At 46.8% G+C, this 15106-nt stretch overlaps 1 protein-coding gene and 1 pseudogene across 1 annotated transcript; one reads left to right on the top strand and one right to left on the bottom strand.

Annotated features, from left to right (window-relative positions):
• Positions 1–1257: 1257 nt before the first annotated feature.
• On the top strand, positions 1258–2561 carry LOC136474559 (uncharacterized; annotated as a pseudogene).
• A 3605-nt stretch (positions 2562–6166) lies between these two features.
• LOC136474558 (dehydration-responsive element-binding protein 1G-like) lies at positions 6167–7268 on the bottom strand. The gene has a single exon (XM_066472129.1). It carries the CDS (start codon positions 7266–7268, stop codon positions 6528–6530), a length of 741 nt encoding a protein of 246 aa, XP_066328226.1. The 3' UTR covers positions 6167–6527.
• Between the last annotated feature and the right edge of the window lie 7838 nt (positions 7269–15106).

The following is a 15106-nucleotide window of genomic DNA, read 5'->3' as shown; positions in this document are numbered from 1 at the left end:
CCTTTGCACCACATGGACTTTGACATCTCCTCCATGGCCTTCATGTTGCTTGACTTCAAACTTGTAGACTAATCATCGCCTTTCATACCACATAAAACATATTAGTCTACTAATTCAATTACCCATACCAAAATTGGTCTTTCACATGGCTCTGGTTTCACCCTCGCCCCTCGCTCGCCATGGCCACCCTTGCCCTTGCTCACCATGGAACCCGCCTTCCTGATGTGTCTACCGTCGATGGCCCCGTCCCCATGCGACACCCTTGCCCGATACATTCACTATTGTTTCCCCCTACCTATGCCACCCGCCCTCGCTTAGCGCGTTCATCGACGCCCCGCCCGTCGCGACGTGAAGAAGAGGAGGCACGAACAGAAACTCATGGTGTCAAAAAGGGACGAGATAGTCTGCTCAATTTTTGGGACGAGTTAGACACGAATCTAGAAAGAATATTCTCTTTTGGGGAGAACTACATCTCCAATGTCCCTAATCAAACACCGGGATAAAATAGGGTATCTCACCTTGTCCAAATTCCACCCCCAAACGAAACACCAATTTTCTTTCACGTAAATAGTTATTTGTTAAAAAAAATAAAAAAAGCATTCGCAAGTTTCAAATGTGCCGTAGCCCATTTTTCTCTAGAGGGCCCAGCCCAACTATGAACGTTTGACAATTATGGAGGAAAGCAAAGCCCTGCGCGTTGCGCCCCCATCCAGATCCAACCTCTGTCCTGGTTTCTGTGCTTCGATAATGCTGGAGGCTGGAATCATCTAACTCGGAGCTAACGATGACTATAACGCTCAGTTGTCCAAGGTGTTGCTGCTCAGATCAGTGTTATTCGCCGCCGCCACCGTTCACATACTGCACTCCATCGTCACATACAAGCGGGGCTAGAGTCAGGAATTATACATGTAACAGCTAAGCGCAGCTCAAGTGGTTAGATTCCTCATAGTGATCTTTTGGGTTAAATCATCGACTTGACATGGTATGCTCGTGTTCAATTCTAGCGTTGTGACGATGAGAAAGAACGTGTCCTCTTTTCTTCTCGCACATTTATTGGAGTCTGTAGCAATGGCCTTGTTCGCCTAAAAAAAAAGTAAAATGCATTAGGCCAGATCGGAAATGCTCCACAAGCTTTTGAAGGCTTGACGATGCCAAGGCCCACTACTTGAAAGTTGAAACTGACAGTTCGTGGCAAATTCCAGACCTCAGGAAAATGAGGATTGATGAAGAAAACAAACAGGGGCAAAAGCAACACATCGAAGCGATAAGGCCATGGTCACCGAAGGCAATTTCTACCTCACGCTTCAAAGCAGCATCGGCTGCTGCTTTTCACCGCAGCTGCAGCACCACGACTCACGGTGCGCCTCCGCACGCACTCCCAATGGCACCCAGCGCCGGCGGCATCAGAGCCTGCTCGCCAGACCTCCCATCAGCCTGGCCAAAACTCGCAAATTCGACGAGAAGACCACGCGCTTATTCCGCAGCCAGTGCGCTACCGAGACTCCCACGGCGTCCGTCGATCAGACGCGGAGCCGGGGCGGTAGCATGCGCCCGCGGAAGCGAGCGGCAATCCTCCCCGGCCGTCGCGGCAAAGGCGCGGCCCGAGCCCGACACGCTTAGCGTCGAGTTCCGGACGCGGGACGGCTGCCGGCTCGGCATCGCCAGGTACCCGGACTTCGCGTACAACGCGCAGGGCGGCCGCGGCGTGGGCGCCGGGCGCGGGGCGAAGAGCGGGGAGGATGGCACGGTACTCGTCGACTTCGACGTGGCGACCCTGTACATCCCGTCCATGTCCAGCGCGACGACCAGGTTCCTCGGGCTGCCGCTACCGCCGTTCCTCAAGATCGACATCTTGCCAGAGGCACTGGGCGGAACCATCGATCGAGCCACTGGTCAGGTAACCGTGCGTCTCCTGCGGTCCTGTCTTATCTGCATCCACGCAAGAATAGTTTTTACCTACTATTACTACATATTTATTTCTTCTTTGTTCTTCTTCTTTCTAAAGAGCAATAGAAGATTAATCCCGTGGTCTAGTTAGTACTTAGTACCAGAACTCAGAATATGTGACGAACAAGATCAGAAGTCTTAATGAAATGCTATTGACAAGCATTGCGCTGATGTTCCTATTTTGAAGGTTGATCTCAAGTTCAGGTCGAGGTTCTGCTTCTCGGTTGGGAGCATCTACAAAGCGCCGCCGTTGTTCGTTGAGACAACACTGACCTCCGAGGAGTCGAGGGGAGCCATAAGATCCGGCACTGGAGAAAGAATGGACGAAGAAGGGAGATGCAAGCTGGTTGGGGTGGCCGTCGTCGACCCAATCGATGACCTCTTCATGAACACATTTCTCAGCCTGCCGACCGAGTGCATTGCTTACTTGAATGCCACCATTTCCATAGCCACAGCGAGATGATCGTCCTTATTGCTGGTCTACATTGCAAATGAGCTCGCGAGTTTCTTTTCTTGTAAAGATTAGCAAAGGCTCAGCCATATGGAGTACACACCTATTGAGTAGAATAATATATGCAACATAAACAATAGAAAAATATGAGTCTAGAGTTAAATATAGCGCATATATATTAGTATAATGCGAAATTTTGGAATTTTCTTTTGGCCACCACCAAAATTATCGAAATTCGTGAAATTTTGGCGAAAACACCGAAATTTTGAACCCCGCTGAAGACTTATTTGCAAATCTCAACCCCACCAACCATCTTTCCCTATAGCTCGGAGGAGGGGATTTTGTGTCCTCTCACTCTTCTTCTCTCTATTGGGGTCATCACCAATAGATAGCGCCCACCAAGCTCGGCTCACCGGCTGCGGTAAATCATTTTTTTGGGGAGAAGGAATTCACAAGGAGAGCTTCACTTTTTTTGGTTTTCGTCCATGCCTACATCGCCAGCTCAGTCCGAACCATCAGATGAAATGGCTACCGGCCAAAGACTTTATCATCCCGAGCAAATCGAAGGATTTAGTTGGTCCTGGGTTTTAGAGTTTTGTTATTGCCTCCAAGTTTTTCAAATAAGTTGCCTCATCTTGACTTCATAAACATTTCACAAATATTACGTCTAACACAGAGAGCACGAACGATCCGACCTCTAGCATTAGGTCGAGTGACGAGATGGAATCAACAATCTGCGCAACCGCGGTCGTGCCGCCCGCAACAGCATTCAACAAGACGGGGGAGATGTTGCCATCTACCCTTGAGCAGAGCAAGCCACTAGAGCATTGCCTCGGTGACCCGATCTCTCCGAGGCATCCAACTTCATGCTCTTACCATCTCATCACAAAGCTCGGATCCTCATTGAATGAGAGGTCGCCCAAGTCGCTGAGAGTTCTATTATTTTCCGAACCAGATCGACGGCTACTCAAAGTCGGTGCTCACGCCATGACGCCACGGTCTAGCACAACTCGACTCCTGCAAGAGGTCCATCAACGTATCGGGAAAAACCGCGACGCTCGTGACATGATCAACGCTGGGCACAACGCCTGCAACAACCTCGATTAGGAACGCCGCCAGGAAGACGAAGCCATGAACAATGCAGGGCAACCCATGATGATGACGATGGCTGAAAAACTACCATGACCACCCTTCCGGACGGTAACACGGTCATCACGATCAGGCTCACCACAAAAATAGACTCCTTAGAAGATAAATGTCTGTGTCTACCCTCACCGACAAAGCCTAGAGGACATCCATAGCCTGACCTCCAACCTGAGTTTGACCAGAGGCCTTCGGATACCGCATCCTAGCGCTCTTGCTCCGGCCAACTTCTGAGTTTCGCACAACTTTCCAATGTATGATGGAACACGAACTCGAAGAATTGGCACAACTTTCCAATATATGATGGAACACGAACTCGAAGAATTGGTTGGAAGACTACCAATTGACTATGAGGACAACAAGAGGCTATCTACACAACCATGTGTTTTATGCAATTTCAACACATGAATTTTTTTACATCATAAGATTAAGATCCAACAGCCTCCACCCTTCTTCTATCTCCAGCCTTCTTCTACCATCAGACAATCACAAGATCACAGATCCATAAGATCACAGATCACATAAAACAATTTTTTTTCTATGGAACGACAAATCACAGATCTGCCGCCGCCACCGCCGCAGGTCGCGGTCGTTGCAGGTAACCGCCGCCGGCGCCCAGGCTGCTCGTCTCCGCCTTTGCCTCGCTCGACGCTCCTCCCGGGTTTCTAGCCGTCCGCTCGCCCGTCGCGTCCGCTTGTCGGAGCCGCGCCATGCTCGCCCGCTGTGTCCGCTCGCCCGCGCTGCATGTTCATGTGCCGGTGTGCGCTCACCCGATGGCCGTCGCGCTCGCTCGCTCGCGTGCTGGTGCTGGTTCTCCGCTGTCACGTGCGCTCGCCGTGTGTGCGCCGGGCGCTGGCGTGGGCGCCGGGGCGAGCTCACCGGTCGCCGGCGCCGGCGCCGGTGGTCACCGGTGAGAAAGAGAGGGAGAGAGATAAAAAAATTCATATGTTTTTTTTTTACTAAAACACATGTATGTTGTATAGCATTTCTAGGACAACAAACGTTGAGACATCCTTTAGGATGTTCAATACCTCTCCCTCTACCTCACCGCCTCGGCCCACTCGTGGCTTGAGCACATTTAGGGTTGGTCCGATCTGGAGAACCTTTTCGTAGACAACTTTGATTGGGCCCATAGCAAGCCCGACAACTCACGGCAGCTGTTGGGCTGCAAGCGCAAAAAGGGAGAGAGATGTGTGCCAGTACAAGTATACAACTGGAGTACATGGCGAAGACGAAAGAGTCAATACAATCAAATAAAAAAAAGTTTGCAACCCGCTATTTGCGTGGTTCATCTTACCAGCGTTCCCGATCCCGACTCCTCAGCCCTGAGACCCAAAGTCAGACAGCAACTTCTAGTTCTAGCTATGCAGCGGCGGCGCGAACCCGCGGGAGGACTGGGTAAAAAAGAGAGAAATCGCTGTGATTCTGTGAGCTGGCGGTTGGCAGGGGCACTACTTTTGTTGGGTTGGGAATGGCACTTGCGGTCCGAGCCGCCCGACCAGAGGAGTGAGCGCGACAACGAGTGACAGTCACCCGTCAGCCACTACCATGCTGTGGACCGCGTATTCGCTACCGCGGCTTGCCAGCTGAGGCCACTACGGCGTTTCATTGACATCGTCAAAGCCTTTTTCCGTTATCTGGAAGCCCGTACCCGTCATCATCAGCTCCAACGCAAACCACGAGCTCGCACTCTGTATAACGCAATGCAAGGCGAATGTTCTCTTCATTAAAAAAAGACCGGTGCTCCTTAAGACCCTCTTTATAACAATGCAAAGACATAGGAATAGAGAAATATATAAAAAAAACCCTGCAGGAATACCGTTGTAAATAGAGGATTGAAAACATAGCAATTTTGAAGGAACAATTGTTTGGATAGACCGTAGAAAAAATATATGAATTTTACCAAGAGATTTCAGTAGATCCTAACTTTCTTATATTTTCCTCCAAAATACTCTCATTCCAAATTATAAGCCATTTTGTTTTTTTATAAGTAAATAACTTTCGTTATTTATCTAGATATACGTTATGTCTATATAAGTAGTAAAAATAACTAAAATTTAGAATAAAGGGAGTAGCAACCAAAAGAAAAATTCCTACACTATTCACCTCCCTAGAGCTAAAATTAAGGTTTATGAACAAAATCACACTCCAACGGTCCCCCTATTCAACATCCAATGTTTAGTGGTATCCTAAACTATCCTCTCCCCCTCTTAAATTTTGAGATGTCATGTTGTCCACCATATATATTATTTGAGATAGGGTAATTGTTGGAGAGAGAAATATTTAGAGATTTTTTTTTTGTTAGAATGTACTCTATATATGAGGATTTAGGGGAATTAAGTTAAGGAGAACTGTTGAAGATAACATAATTGGTGGTTACCTACCTCTGCACACCCCTTATTTTCTTTCTTAAGAAAAAGGAGCTTTAGCTTTCGGTAATAAAATATGACTCAAAGTATACATATCAAAATACAGCCACCGCATTATGATTTACCGTGTAGCAATGTAGCATTACAGTAAGGATTTGAACGACATGAACTTAGAGCAGTTTGAGTTTCATGATCAGGTGCGTGGGTACCAGGTTTTCAGAAGGATTATAGTTTCTGATCCCTGCAACAAGCCAAGTTCTCAATGCAGCATCAATAATATACCATCAGGCCATTCCCAGATCCATACATGAAGCCCCATGCTTTTGCGGCTTATTACAGGTGCTGATGACACTCTGAAGACCGTTACCATGCATGCATTATGCAGTTACATCTCTAGCTCCAAATTAAACGACCAAACTGAGAAAACCCAGTCTTCTGCTTCTCCTGATTACCCTTCATCAGAAGAGCAGGGTACATTAACACTACGGAGTACGGACGAACTGAAGGGAAAGGGCAACCAGTACATTTCACCGGCACTAATTCTTCCCGAGGCTGTACAGGGAAGTTATTTGCCCAATGCAAGCCAGTAGCTTGCTTCAAATGCGCGCGATCGGTCATCAGTAGCTCCAGAGCTTGACCTCACCATCGTCATCATCGTCGCCGCCACTGGTGGACGAACCAGCCATCGGTGGTGGATCAATGAGCATCCCTTGCGCCATGTCGAGGTACCCCTGCATCCCGAAGTCGAGCCTGTCATCGATAATGCAGTATGGGTCGTCATCGACGCCCTGCGTCGCGCTAGGCAAGGCATCCAGCGGCGCAGTATCTGCCGCCTCCTCGGCTGCCACATTGCCCTGATCAGGCGCCGGCCGGAACTGCTCCGCCGCCACGGCGGCCGCCCGGCGTATCTCGTCATGCCCGGAGCCCATCGGGGGCACCCTGAGGAGGCGCGGCGAGTCGGCGAAGTTGAGGCAGGCGGCGCGGCCGCGCAGCGCCAGCGCGGCGACGTCGTGTGCGCGCGCCGCCATCTCGGCGGTCTCGAAGGTCCCGAGCCATATCCGCTGCTTGCCGTGCGGCTCCCGCACCTCGCAGACCCACCTCCCGGGGTTCCTCCGCCGCACGCCCTTGTACACGGGGTGCCGCGTCTCCTTGAACTTGGTCCGCCCGGCTCGCCGCTTGGGCGGCGCCGACGACACCGTCATGTACGACGAGGAGGAGCCGTCGTCGCCGGCGGCGCCGCCGACAGGGGACGGCGTCCCAGAGGAGTAGTCGCTGAAGGAGCCGGCGTCCATGATGGCTGCAGCACGGGAGTGGTGGTGGCCGTGGCGAGCAAGGGGAGGAGGAACGAGTCGGAGCATTTGATTTGAAATTTGGAGGGAAAGGTGGCGGGTTATATAGGTTAGCGCGTGGAGAGCGACGTGGCCGCGTGCCTTGTTCCCACGCGGTGCGGCTCGGGAGGCGCCAGCCAGGTAGTGCGACTTGATGAGTCGGGCGGCTCGGGACTTCGGGAGAGAGGAGGGCTCGTCGGGCTCCAAGGGTTAGCTGCTGGGTCGGAACCAGCTGGAGCTCGCGGGGCCGGGGACGGGGACGCGCGGGACGCGCAGGCATGGGATCCAAGTGGGCCGCCTGGGCCTCCCTCGCTGCTGTTGGGCGCTAGCTTACTAGTAGGGCTCCACCGCTGACGGCGACGTGTGTTGAAAAGGCGTGACGCCAGAGGGGACGGAGTGTGGGGCTGAGGGCGGGAAATTTGGGCTCGGTTGAGCTGCTACTGTAAGCCGGGTTATAAGTCGGCTTATTAGTTATGGTGTAGTATTTTTCTCTCTTAATAAATTAATCGTATAAATTAGCATAAGTGGTTTATAGACCAGCCGAACAGAGCCCTGATTTGTATGGTTGATTTGTTGGGAGAGAAAAATACTGTACCATTAACGTGCACTCGTGCGAGACGGATAGCGTGGGATTCTCTGTACGCCGTACGCGCTGGACCAGTGCAAGTGATCGGATGGGGCCACGCAGCACGCAGAGGATCCCACTCGACGGTTAGGCGGCAGTTATATTGGACTTGGTCTCGGGGTTTCCAGATCACCCATGATGGTACCATGAGGGAGAGCGACTCGGCGTATCGCTGGCGTTAGGCTCCGGCTTCCAGAGATGGCCTGCCTCTTGGTTCGTTTTCAACCGGATGGATAAATGGCGACCGCTGGCTTGGCAGGCAGTGCACGCCCGCAAGTTGCGCGCCTGCCGTGCTGCTAGAGCGTCGCCGTGGAAACCCGCGGCTTGGCTGCTGCTGAAATCCAACCTATTCCCGTGCCCCGTGGATTGCTCGTGAAGGAGTACATACGTAGGAGCGTACTACTATTTGAATTCTTCTCGTCGTGGACTTCCCATGCATGAATTCTCAACTTCTTCGTGGATTATATTTGTCAACACTGTTCAGTAAACTTCTTCGGGGATTTCTCAACGATGTTTAGTAGAAGCAGCTGCCATATATATATGACAGCATGTTCTAGAGGAATCGTACGAGCTCGCTTGTGTATAAGTATAATGACTAAAGCTTGAATAGAGGAGTGTTGGAGATTTCTTTTTCTTTTGTTACTCGTACGAGACGTTTTGATTTTTCTAGATAAAAAGGCTATGTTTCTAGAAAAGACAAAAAGGTTTATAATTTGGAGTAGAGAGAGTAGAACATATAGTTATTCCCGATCGAGAAAAAGGTGCTCTGCCTAAAGGAGCAAATAAAAGAGTGTACCACCATGAAATAAACACTGTTAGCGGTTTATAATTATTTTCACCACTTAAGCGACTTAGAATATGTACAACACAAGATGCTTAGGGAGAGAGCGAGAATATTGTGAGCAAGACCGACTATGGACCAGACAAAAAGATGAAATCGTTCATAGCCTGATCGCTGGGAGTGCCATGATCCCAAATAAGACTGTCGGCGTAAAAACGTGTCAATGCGCCTGGCACGTAGCAAGCTGGAAGGATCTGCTTGGAGTAAGCCCAAAGATCTGCTTGGCTTCAACACAGGACCAGCCGATCCTACGAATTTCCAAAGGTGTGCTAGTCAATTTAACATGTAATTGACAAACAGAGAAAGTTTATCAGTAATTTAGGGTGGAACGTGCCGGTTCTGCCCAGACAGTTCCAAGTGTGCCGCTTCGGGAGTAGCCAGACGGAAAAATCGACTAAATAGCCGATACGAGAAAAAATCGGCTGTTAAGAACCGCAACGCTCGCGGATCATGATTGATTTTTTAGTAAACGAATACAATGCACCAAGTTCTAATGATCCTTTCTCTTAAGCTATTAACATGTATGAGTCAAAGATGCATCACTGGCTAAATTAGATTTGATCAATACGTGGTGTAGAGCCAATGAATCCGGTGAAAAGGGATATGCCACGCAAACAATCGACTGTTTGATATAGACAGATCTACGAACCGTCTGGATCTAACCTATTACCGTCAACAGTGAGATTCGACTGGATCGATGCAGCTATAATGATGATGATAGTCTAGAACTGAAAAATCTATAGAACCGACTATACTTCAACAGATTCATAAAAGCGTGCCATATCTGTGAAAGCGTAGACGAATCGGCTAAAATAGTCGATTCGGGTATAAAAGGGATTACAGTACTTGAACAATCGACTGTTTAACATAGATAAATCTATAAACTCATCAAATCTAACATGTAATCCTTAACAGTGGGGTTCGACCGGATCGATGGCAGCCACGATAAAAATAACAGATCAAACCTTTAAAGTAAACAGATCTATTCACATTTAAAGGAATCATGAAGACACAATGTAGCGTTAAAGTATGGGCGATCGACTATTTAGCCGATGCGGGCATAGCAAACAGCCAAGGTCATGCCTGGTCGAAAGCAAATCTACCAGCTAGCATACTCTGATCCAAAATGCTAACGGTGGGGATCGACCGGATCGTTACAACCATAATAGCGAGCTATAGACCAGATTCAACTAGCTAGTAAACCTACTCGAGATCAGACATGCCTTGACCGCGTACTATGCACAATCAAGATCGAAGTAGAACGACCGATAAAACATAATCATGCTCAACCCGAATTCTTCATATGATGTTCGACGCACTCGGGGCAGTATTCATCGCGTCGTCCACCATGATGTCGATGTCCATCTTAGTCAGTGCTGACGTGTTGTTTACGCCATCGTCGGCATGTCATAGATGTGTCTAGCTACCTCATGATCTCGTACTTGCGCTCTAGGAACATCTCGGCAGATCTATCCACCTTGTCAATCAGACTATCCATCACCAGAGGATAGGTACATGTTGCTATCCATGCCAAGGCACCGTACTATCCCCTTGTCGATATCAAGCTGGTCACCGGTGATTACCTTCACATTCTCGCCTAGGTGGAACGTGCACCTGATGATCTCCGTTTTGTCATGTCACAGTGGATTGAACAGCGACAGCAGGCCGATGAACGGCCATAGTTCGTCAGTGCTTTCCTTTTCTTAGGGACCTATTGGTATGATATGCTCAGAGAGCAAAAGTCGCAGTCGGCATAGCTATCGATCAGCGCATGGGTCTTTTTCTTGGCACTCTTGCTCGTCCGACACAGCCGATGATCTGCTCGGGGTCCACATCATCTTCCTTTTGATCTTGTTCTTCATTACATGACCGTACTCCATCGGCTATTTAGTTTTTACAGCCGATGAGCTATACTTATGCAAGCCGATAAGCAACCTGGAGGCAACAATCTTTGAATAAAAAATAACTGATGCATCAATATTTCCAAAAGCCAATGTCCAATTGACTTGCTGATCAACTTGATGCAATAAAATATTTCAATATACTTTCAACCATCGATATCGGCTATCTTCACATACTCGTCGATTGGTTACAACTGAGTCAACAATTGTTATTGGCTGTAAATCTTTATCGGCTTCATGATCTGGCTTTGCCGTTCGGCTGGTGACTATTTTGCATATATGATATATAAATATTTCCCTTTTGTTTTTTTCCTCTTGTAAACAACCAGGCTAGCAAGACACGCAAAAGTGCCAATAAAATTGGAGTATCGAACCCAAGATGGATTTGATCACTAGGGGTTCATAAATGATTGACTGGACTTTATCGGCTCCATCTAGCCAATCAACTGTAGAATTATACCCATATCCTTCTTGGAATCCCCATGCATGACATGCACGTATACACTTAATGGACTTGGCTTCCTTGTTTCCATCATATGCCTCCAACTGGATTCCAAGATGCTTGCAAGCCGTCTTCCGCACGCATAAGATAGCATTGTATATACCAACTTCCAATGATGATTGTCTGGATTCCATCGGCTTTGAACAATCCTTGCTGATCACCTTCTGTTGGCGTCATCGGCCTGAATACTTGATTTTTGGTTAAGTAACTATTTCCTGAGCTGATGACAACATCTACAGTTTGATCAAATAGCCGATATTAATAGCCCATACGTTACGCCTTTGAATATAGGTAGGTCCCACCTCTGCTCTATGCTTGAATCGGATACTGCTGTCAAGCACCGAGCTTCAGACTCCAAGCATCAACGTGGCCATGTGCACATATGTGGCATTTGGACTTTATCTCTTGCACTTTTTAAATAATCTCACATGCAACTACATAACTTGTAGGCAATGTCAATTCTTCTTCAACTTCCTTCGTACGTGAATTCTAGCTTGCCATAGAATAGTGCCGAATACTTTTCAATATTGGAGCTGATCCCTGACTTCTCAAATGATTGTGATTTCACCGTGAACAAGCTTAGGTAATAAGCCGATAGAATATGCTTAACCAGAGCAAAAATCCATCCATCGGATATCCTTTGTTATTACCTCCATTGGCTATTTATCGTATCAAGTAAAAAAACCGATGAAAGAATTCAAGATATAACCAGAAGCTGCATTGATATTCATTGAGGGCTACCGACTTTAAATTACAAATGCTCATAGCCAATAAGATCATCTCATGACAGCTTCTCAAAGTACTACCACCAATTTTCCAAAAATAGAATCTTGCAACTTCTACTGCTAGGAATTCTATTAACAATAGCCCTAGCAATATATTTATAGAAGATATTGGTTAATATTCTTACATGATTGATCACATTGGTTGTGCGTATGCCAAAATAGCCGATGCGCTGATATTAGCTGTCATCTCCTTAGACCACCTTTGTAGAAGCATCGTCTGCCTAGATGACTGTTGTGGACTTCTGCTGCCGATATTCTCCAAGCCGATATCCCTCTTCGGGCTTTTAAGAAGAATCTGATTACTCCACAGTATTGACTAACACGCTCTCTACTCAGCCGATACTTTTCAATGTGACTCAGGATGGCTTTTTGTCGTCCAGTGCCTGCTGCACAGTGAGACCCTCTAGCTTGTTCTTCGAGGTGTGTTTCGGTGATGATATACTCATGTGGTCACCGTACTTGCTCGGGCCAAGACTACTTCTAAAATCTAAATCCCTTGCTAGTTTCTTCTAAAATTAAGCCAATAGCCAATTCTTCTCCTGAACAGCTGATTCCTTGTACCAAAATTATAATAATCATTAATTTGATCTCTGGACCTGCTCCTGGATCCTTATCAAGCTGATGAAGCAACTTGAAGTCATTCGCCAAGAAATTTATCGGCTATTGCAATATGGAAATCGGCTCTTCGAGGCTGCATTGGCTTAGCGAGCAAGACTTTGGACCCTATCCGATTCCACTTTCAGACATCCGATCTCCATCGGCAAGCTTCCATAAATATCACTTTTATATTGCTTGCCCAATGAAAAATTCCATCTAGGAGTTTCTTCAACATGTGCTTGAGCACACCATATCTGATTTGATATATATGACCAATATAGTCCATTTTCATCTTCTCCGATCCAAATCAATGTATGATATAAGTCTTCTTTAAGCTAGTAGTCTAACCAAGACGAGTGAATATCTCTGTGTGCGCTCAGCTAAATAGTTCTTTGAGCGGTGGAGTACAGGAGCAGTAGCTTTTGATCTTCTCGAGCTTATCACTTGGAGTGTCAATGTGTTGCCACACACCGCAAACGGCCTCATGTAGATGATACGCACAGCAGGATTGGCTTGCAAGCCTCGTGCAGTGGTAAATCTTAGCAATATGGATGATGTTCTCAGAACAGTCCTGTAGATTCAACATAATGATCAATTTCGACCGACTTCTAATCAAACAATTGTGGTCCCACTGGGCGTGCCAAAACGTGTGTCGGCGCAAAAACGTGTCGATGCGCCTGACACACAGCAAGTCAAAAGGATCTGCTTGAAGTAAGCCCAAAGATCTGCTTGGCTTCAACGAAGGACCAACCGATCCTGTGAATTCCCGAAGGTGTGCCAATCAATTTGACATGCAATTGACAAAGAGAGAAAGTTTATCAGTAATTTAGGGTGGAACGTGCCGGTTTTGCCTAGACAGTTCCAAGTGTGCCGCTTCGGGAGGAGTCAGATGGGAAAATCGACTAAATAGCCGATACAACAAGAATTCGGCTGTTAAGAACTATAACGCTCGTCGATCATGATTGATTTTATAGTAAACGAATACAATGCACCCAGTCTAATGATCCTTTCCCTTAAGCTATTAACATGTATGAGTCAAAGATGCATCATTAGATAAATTAGATTTGATCAATACGTGGTGTAGAGCCAATGAATCCGGTGAAAAGGGATATGCCACGCAAACAATCTAAACAGATCTATTCACATTTAAAGGAATCATGAAGACACACTGTAAGCGTTAAAGTACGGGTGATCGGCTATTTAGCCGATGCGGGCATAGCAAACAGCCAAGATCATGCCTAGTCGAAAGCAAATCTACCAGCTAGCATACTCTGATCCAAAGTGCTAACAGTAGGGATCGATCGGATCGTTACAGTCATAATAGCGAGCTATAGACCATACTCAACTAGCTAGTAAACCTACTCGAGATTAGACATGCCTTGACCACATACTATGCACAATCAAGATCGCAGTAGAACGACCGATAAAACATAATCCGTCATTTAAAGTAAGAACCATCGCGATGTAACAAAATAAACGATGGACTAAAAGGTTGCGAGGCTGATCTAGATCAATCTCGATCAGGCAGGTTAATATTGTTGAAACTAATGACAACAAGAACATTAGTAAGATCGGTAACTTAATGAATCTACCCGTAGGATGCCACCCTTAGATAGAGCCGATAACTTGACCTTAATCTAATTCGAGCAGTGGAGGTCGAACTTAATCGATGCAGCCATACTCGAACTAGATAAGGATCGATAACTAACTCATAATAGAGCTCGTAAGAGGTCGGCCGAACCGATGCAGCCTTACAAACAGAAGTATAAGCCATGATGGTACTTACAGACAAGCCAGAGGTCGACCAGATCGATGCAGCCCTACTTGTTGAAGAACTCGCCGAGATCTACAGTACTACTCCTAAGGGTTGGCGTGAAGCCAAAAAGATAAAGACTATTTTGATTGATTGAGAGATGTCCTTGATACAATAGCCAAGGTTTATATTTATACCCTAGGCTGATAAGAGTCCTAAACGAACACGACTAGATAACAAAAAGAAATATCAAGATACTTGGACTCTAATTTCCCATATGCAGAATCATTGCTGATGAAGCTTCCTTGTTTGATTCGTGTCCTTGTTTCTTTCATCGTGATATGCACCTGGACGTCATGTCTCTCTTAAATATATTAAATAACATTTCCTGGTCGCCTCGTAAATATCCCTTAATTAGGAGACTCTCTTGCTTTTGACATCATCGACCGATCTCTTCCTTTCTAGGATAAGCTTACCCAATTTTGGTGTAAACATAGGCCCCCTAGTTCAAAGTATGAGTTTTTATGCTTTGAACTATTTTGATCCAATAATCTCCTTGCCTGAGTCAACGACATCTAATTGCAATATTTGGCTTTAATGACTTACTTGGGTTGACTGTTCATCTGCTTTAGCCGATTAAGAGCTGGCCCCCGAGTTGATAACTATAATCGGCTATCAATTCACTGGTAAGGAGCTGAAGAATTCACTGGTAGCAATATTACCTTATTCCAAGCTTCACCTATACATGTGAACTTTGAAGTGTCTATCACGCCATCTTGGGTGGTTGAAGAATGGAATGGATTAGAATCCAGTCATCATCACTTCTCCTGCTTAGAAAACTTGGGTTTTTTGAAAGATTTTTAA

The sequence above is a fragment of the Miscanthus floridulus genome, chromosome 8 (genome assembly GCF_019320115.1).
Source record: "Miscanthus floridulus cultivar M001 chromosome 8, ASM1932011v1, whole genome shotgun sequence".
NCBI lineage: Eukaryota > Viridiplantae > Streptophyta > Magnoliopsida > Poales > Poaceae > Miscanthus > Miscanthus floridulus.
Note: the sequence above shows the minus strand (reverse complement) of the source record. Positions and strands in the feature narration are given on the sequence as shown.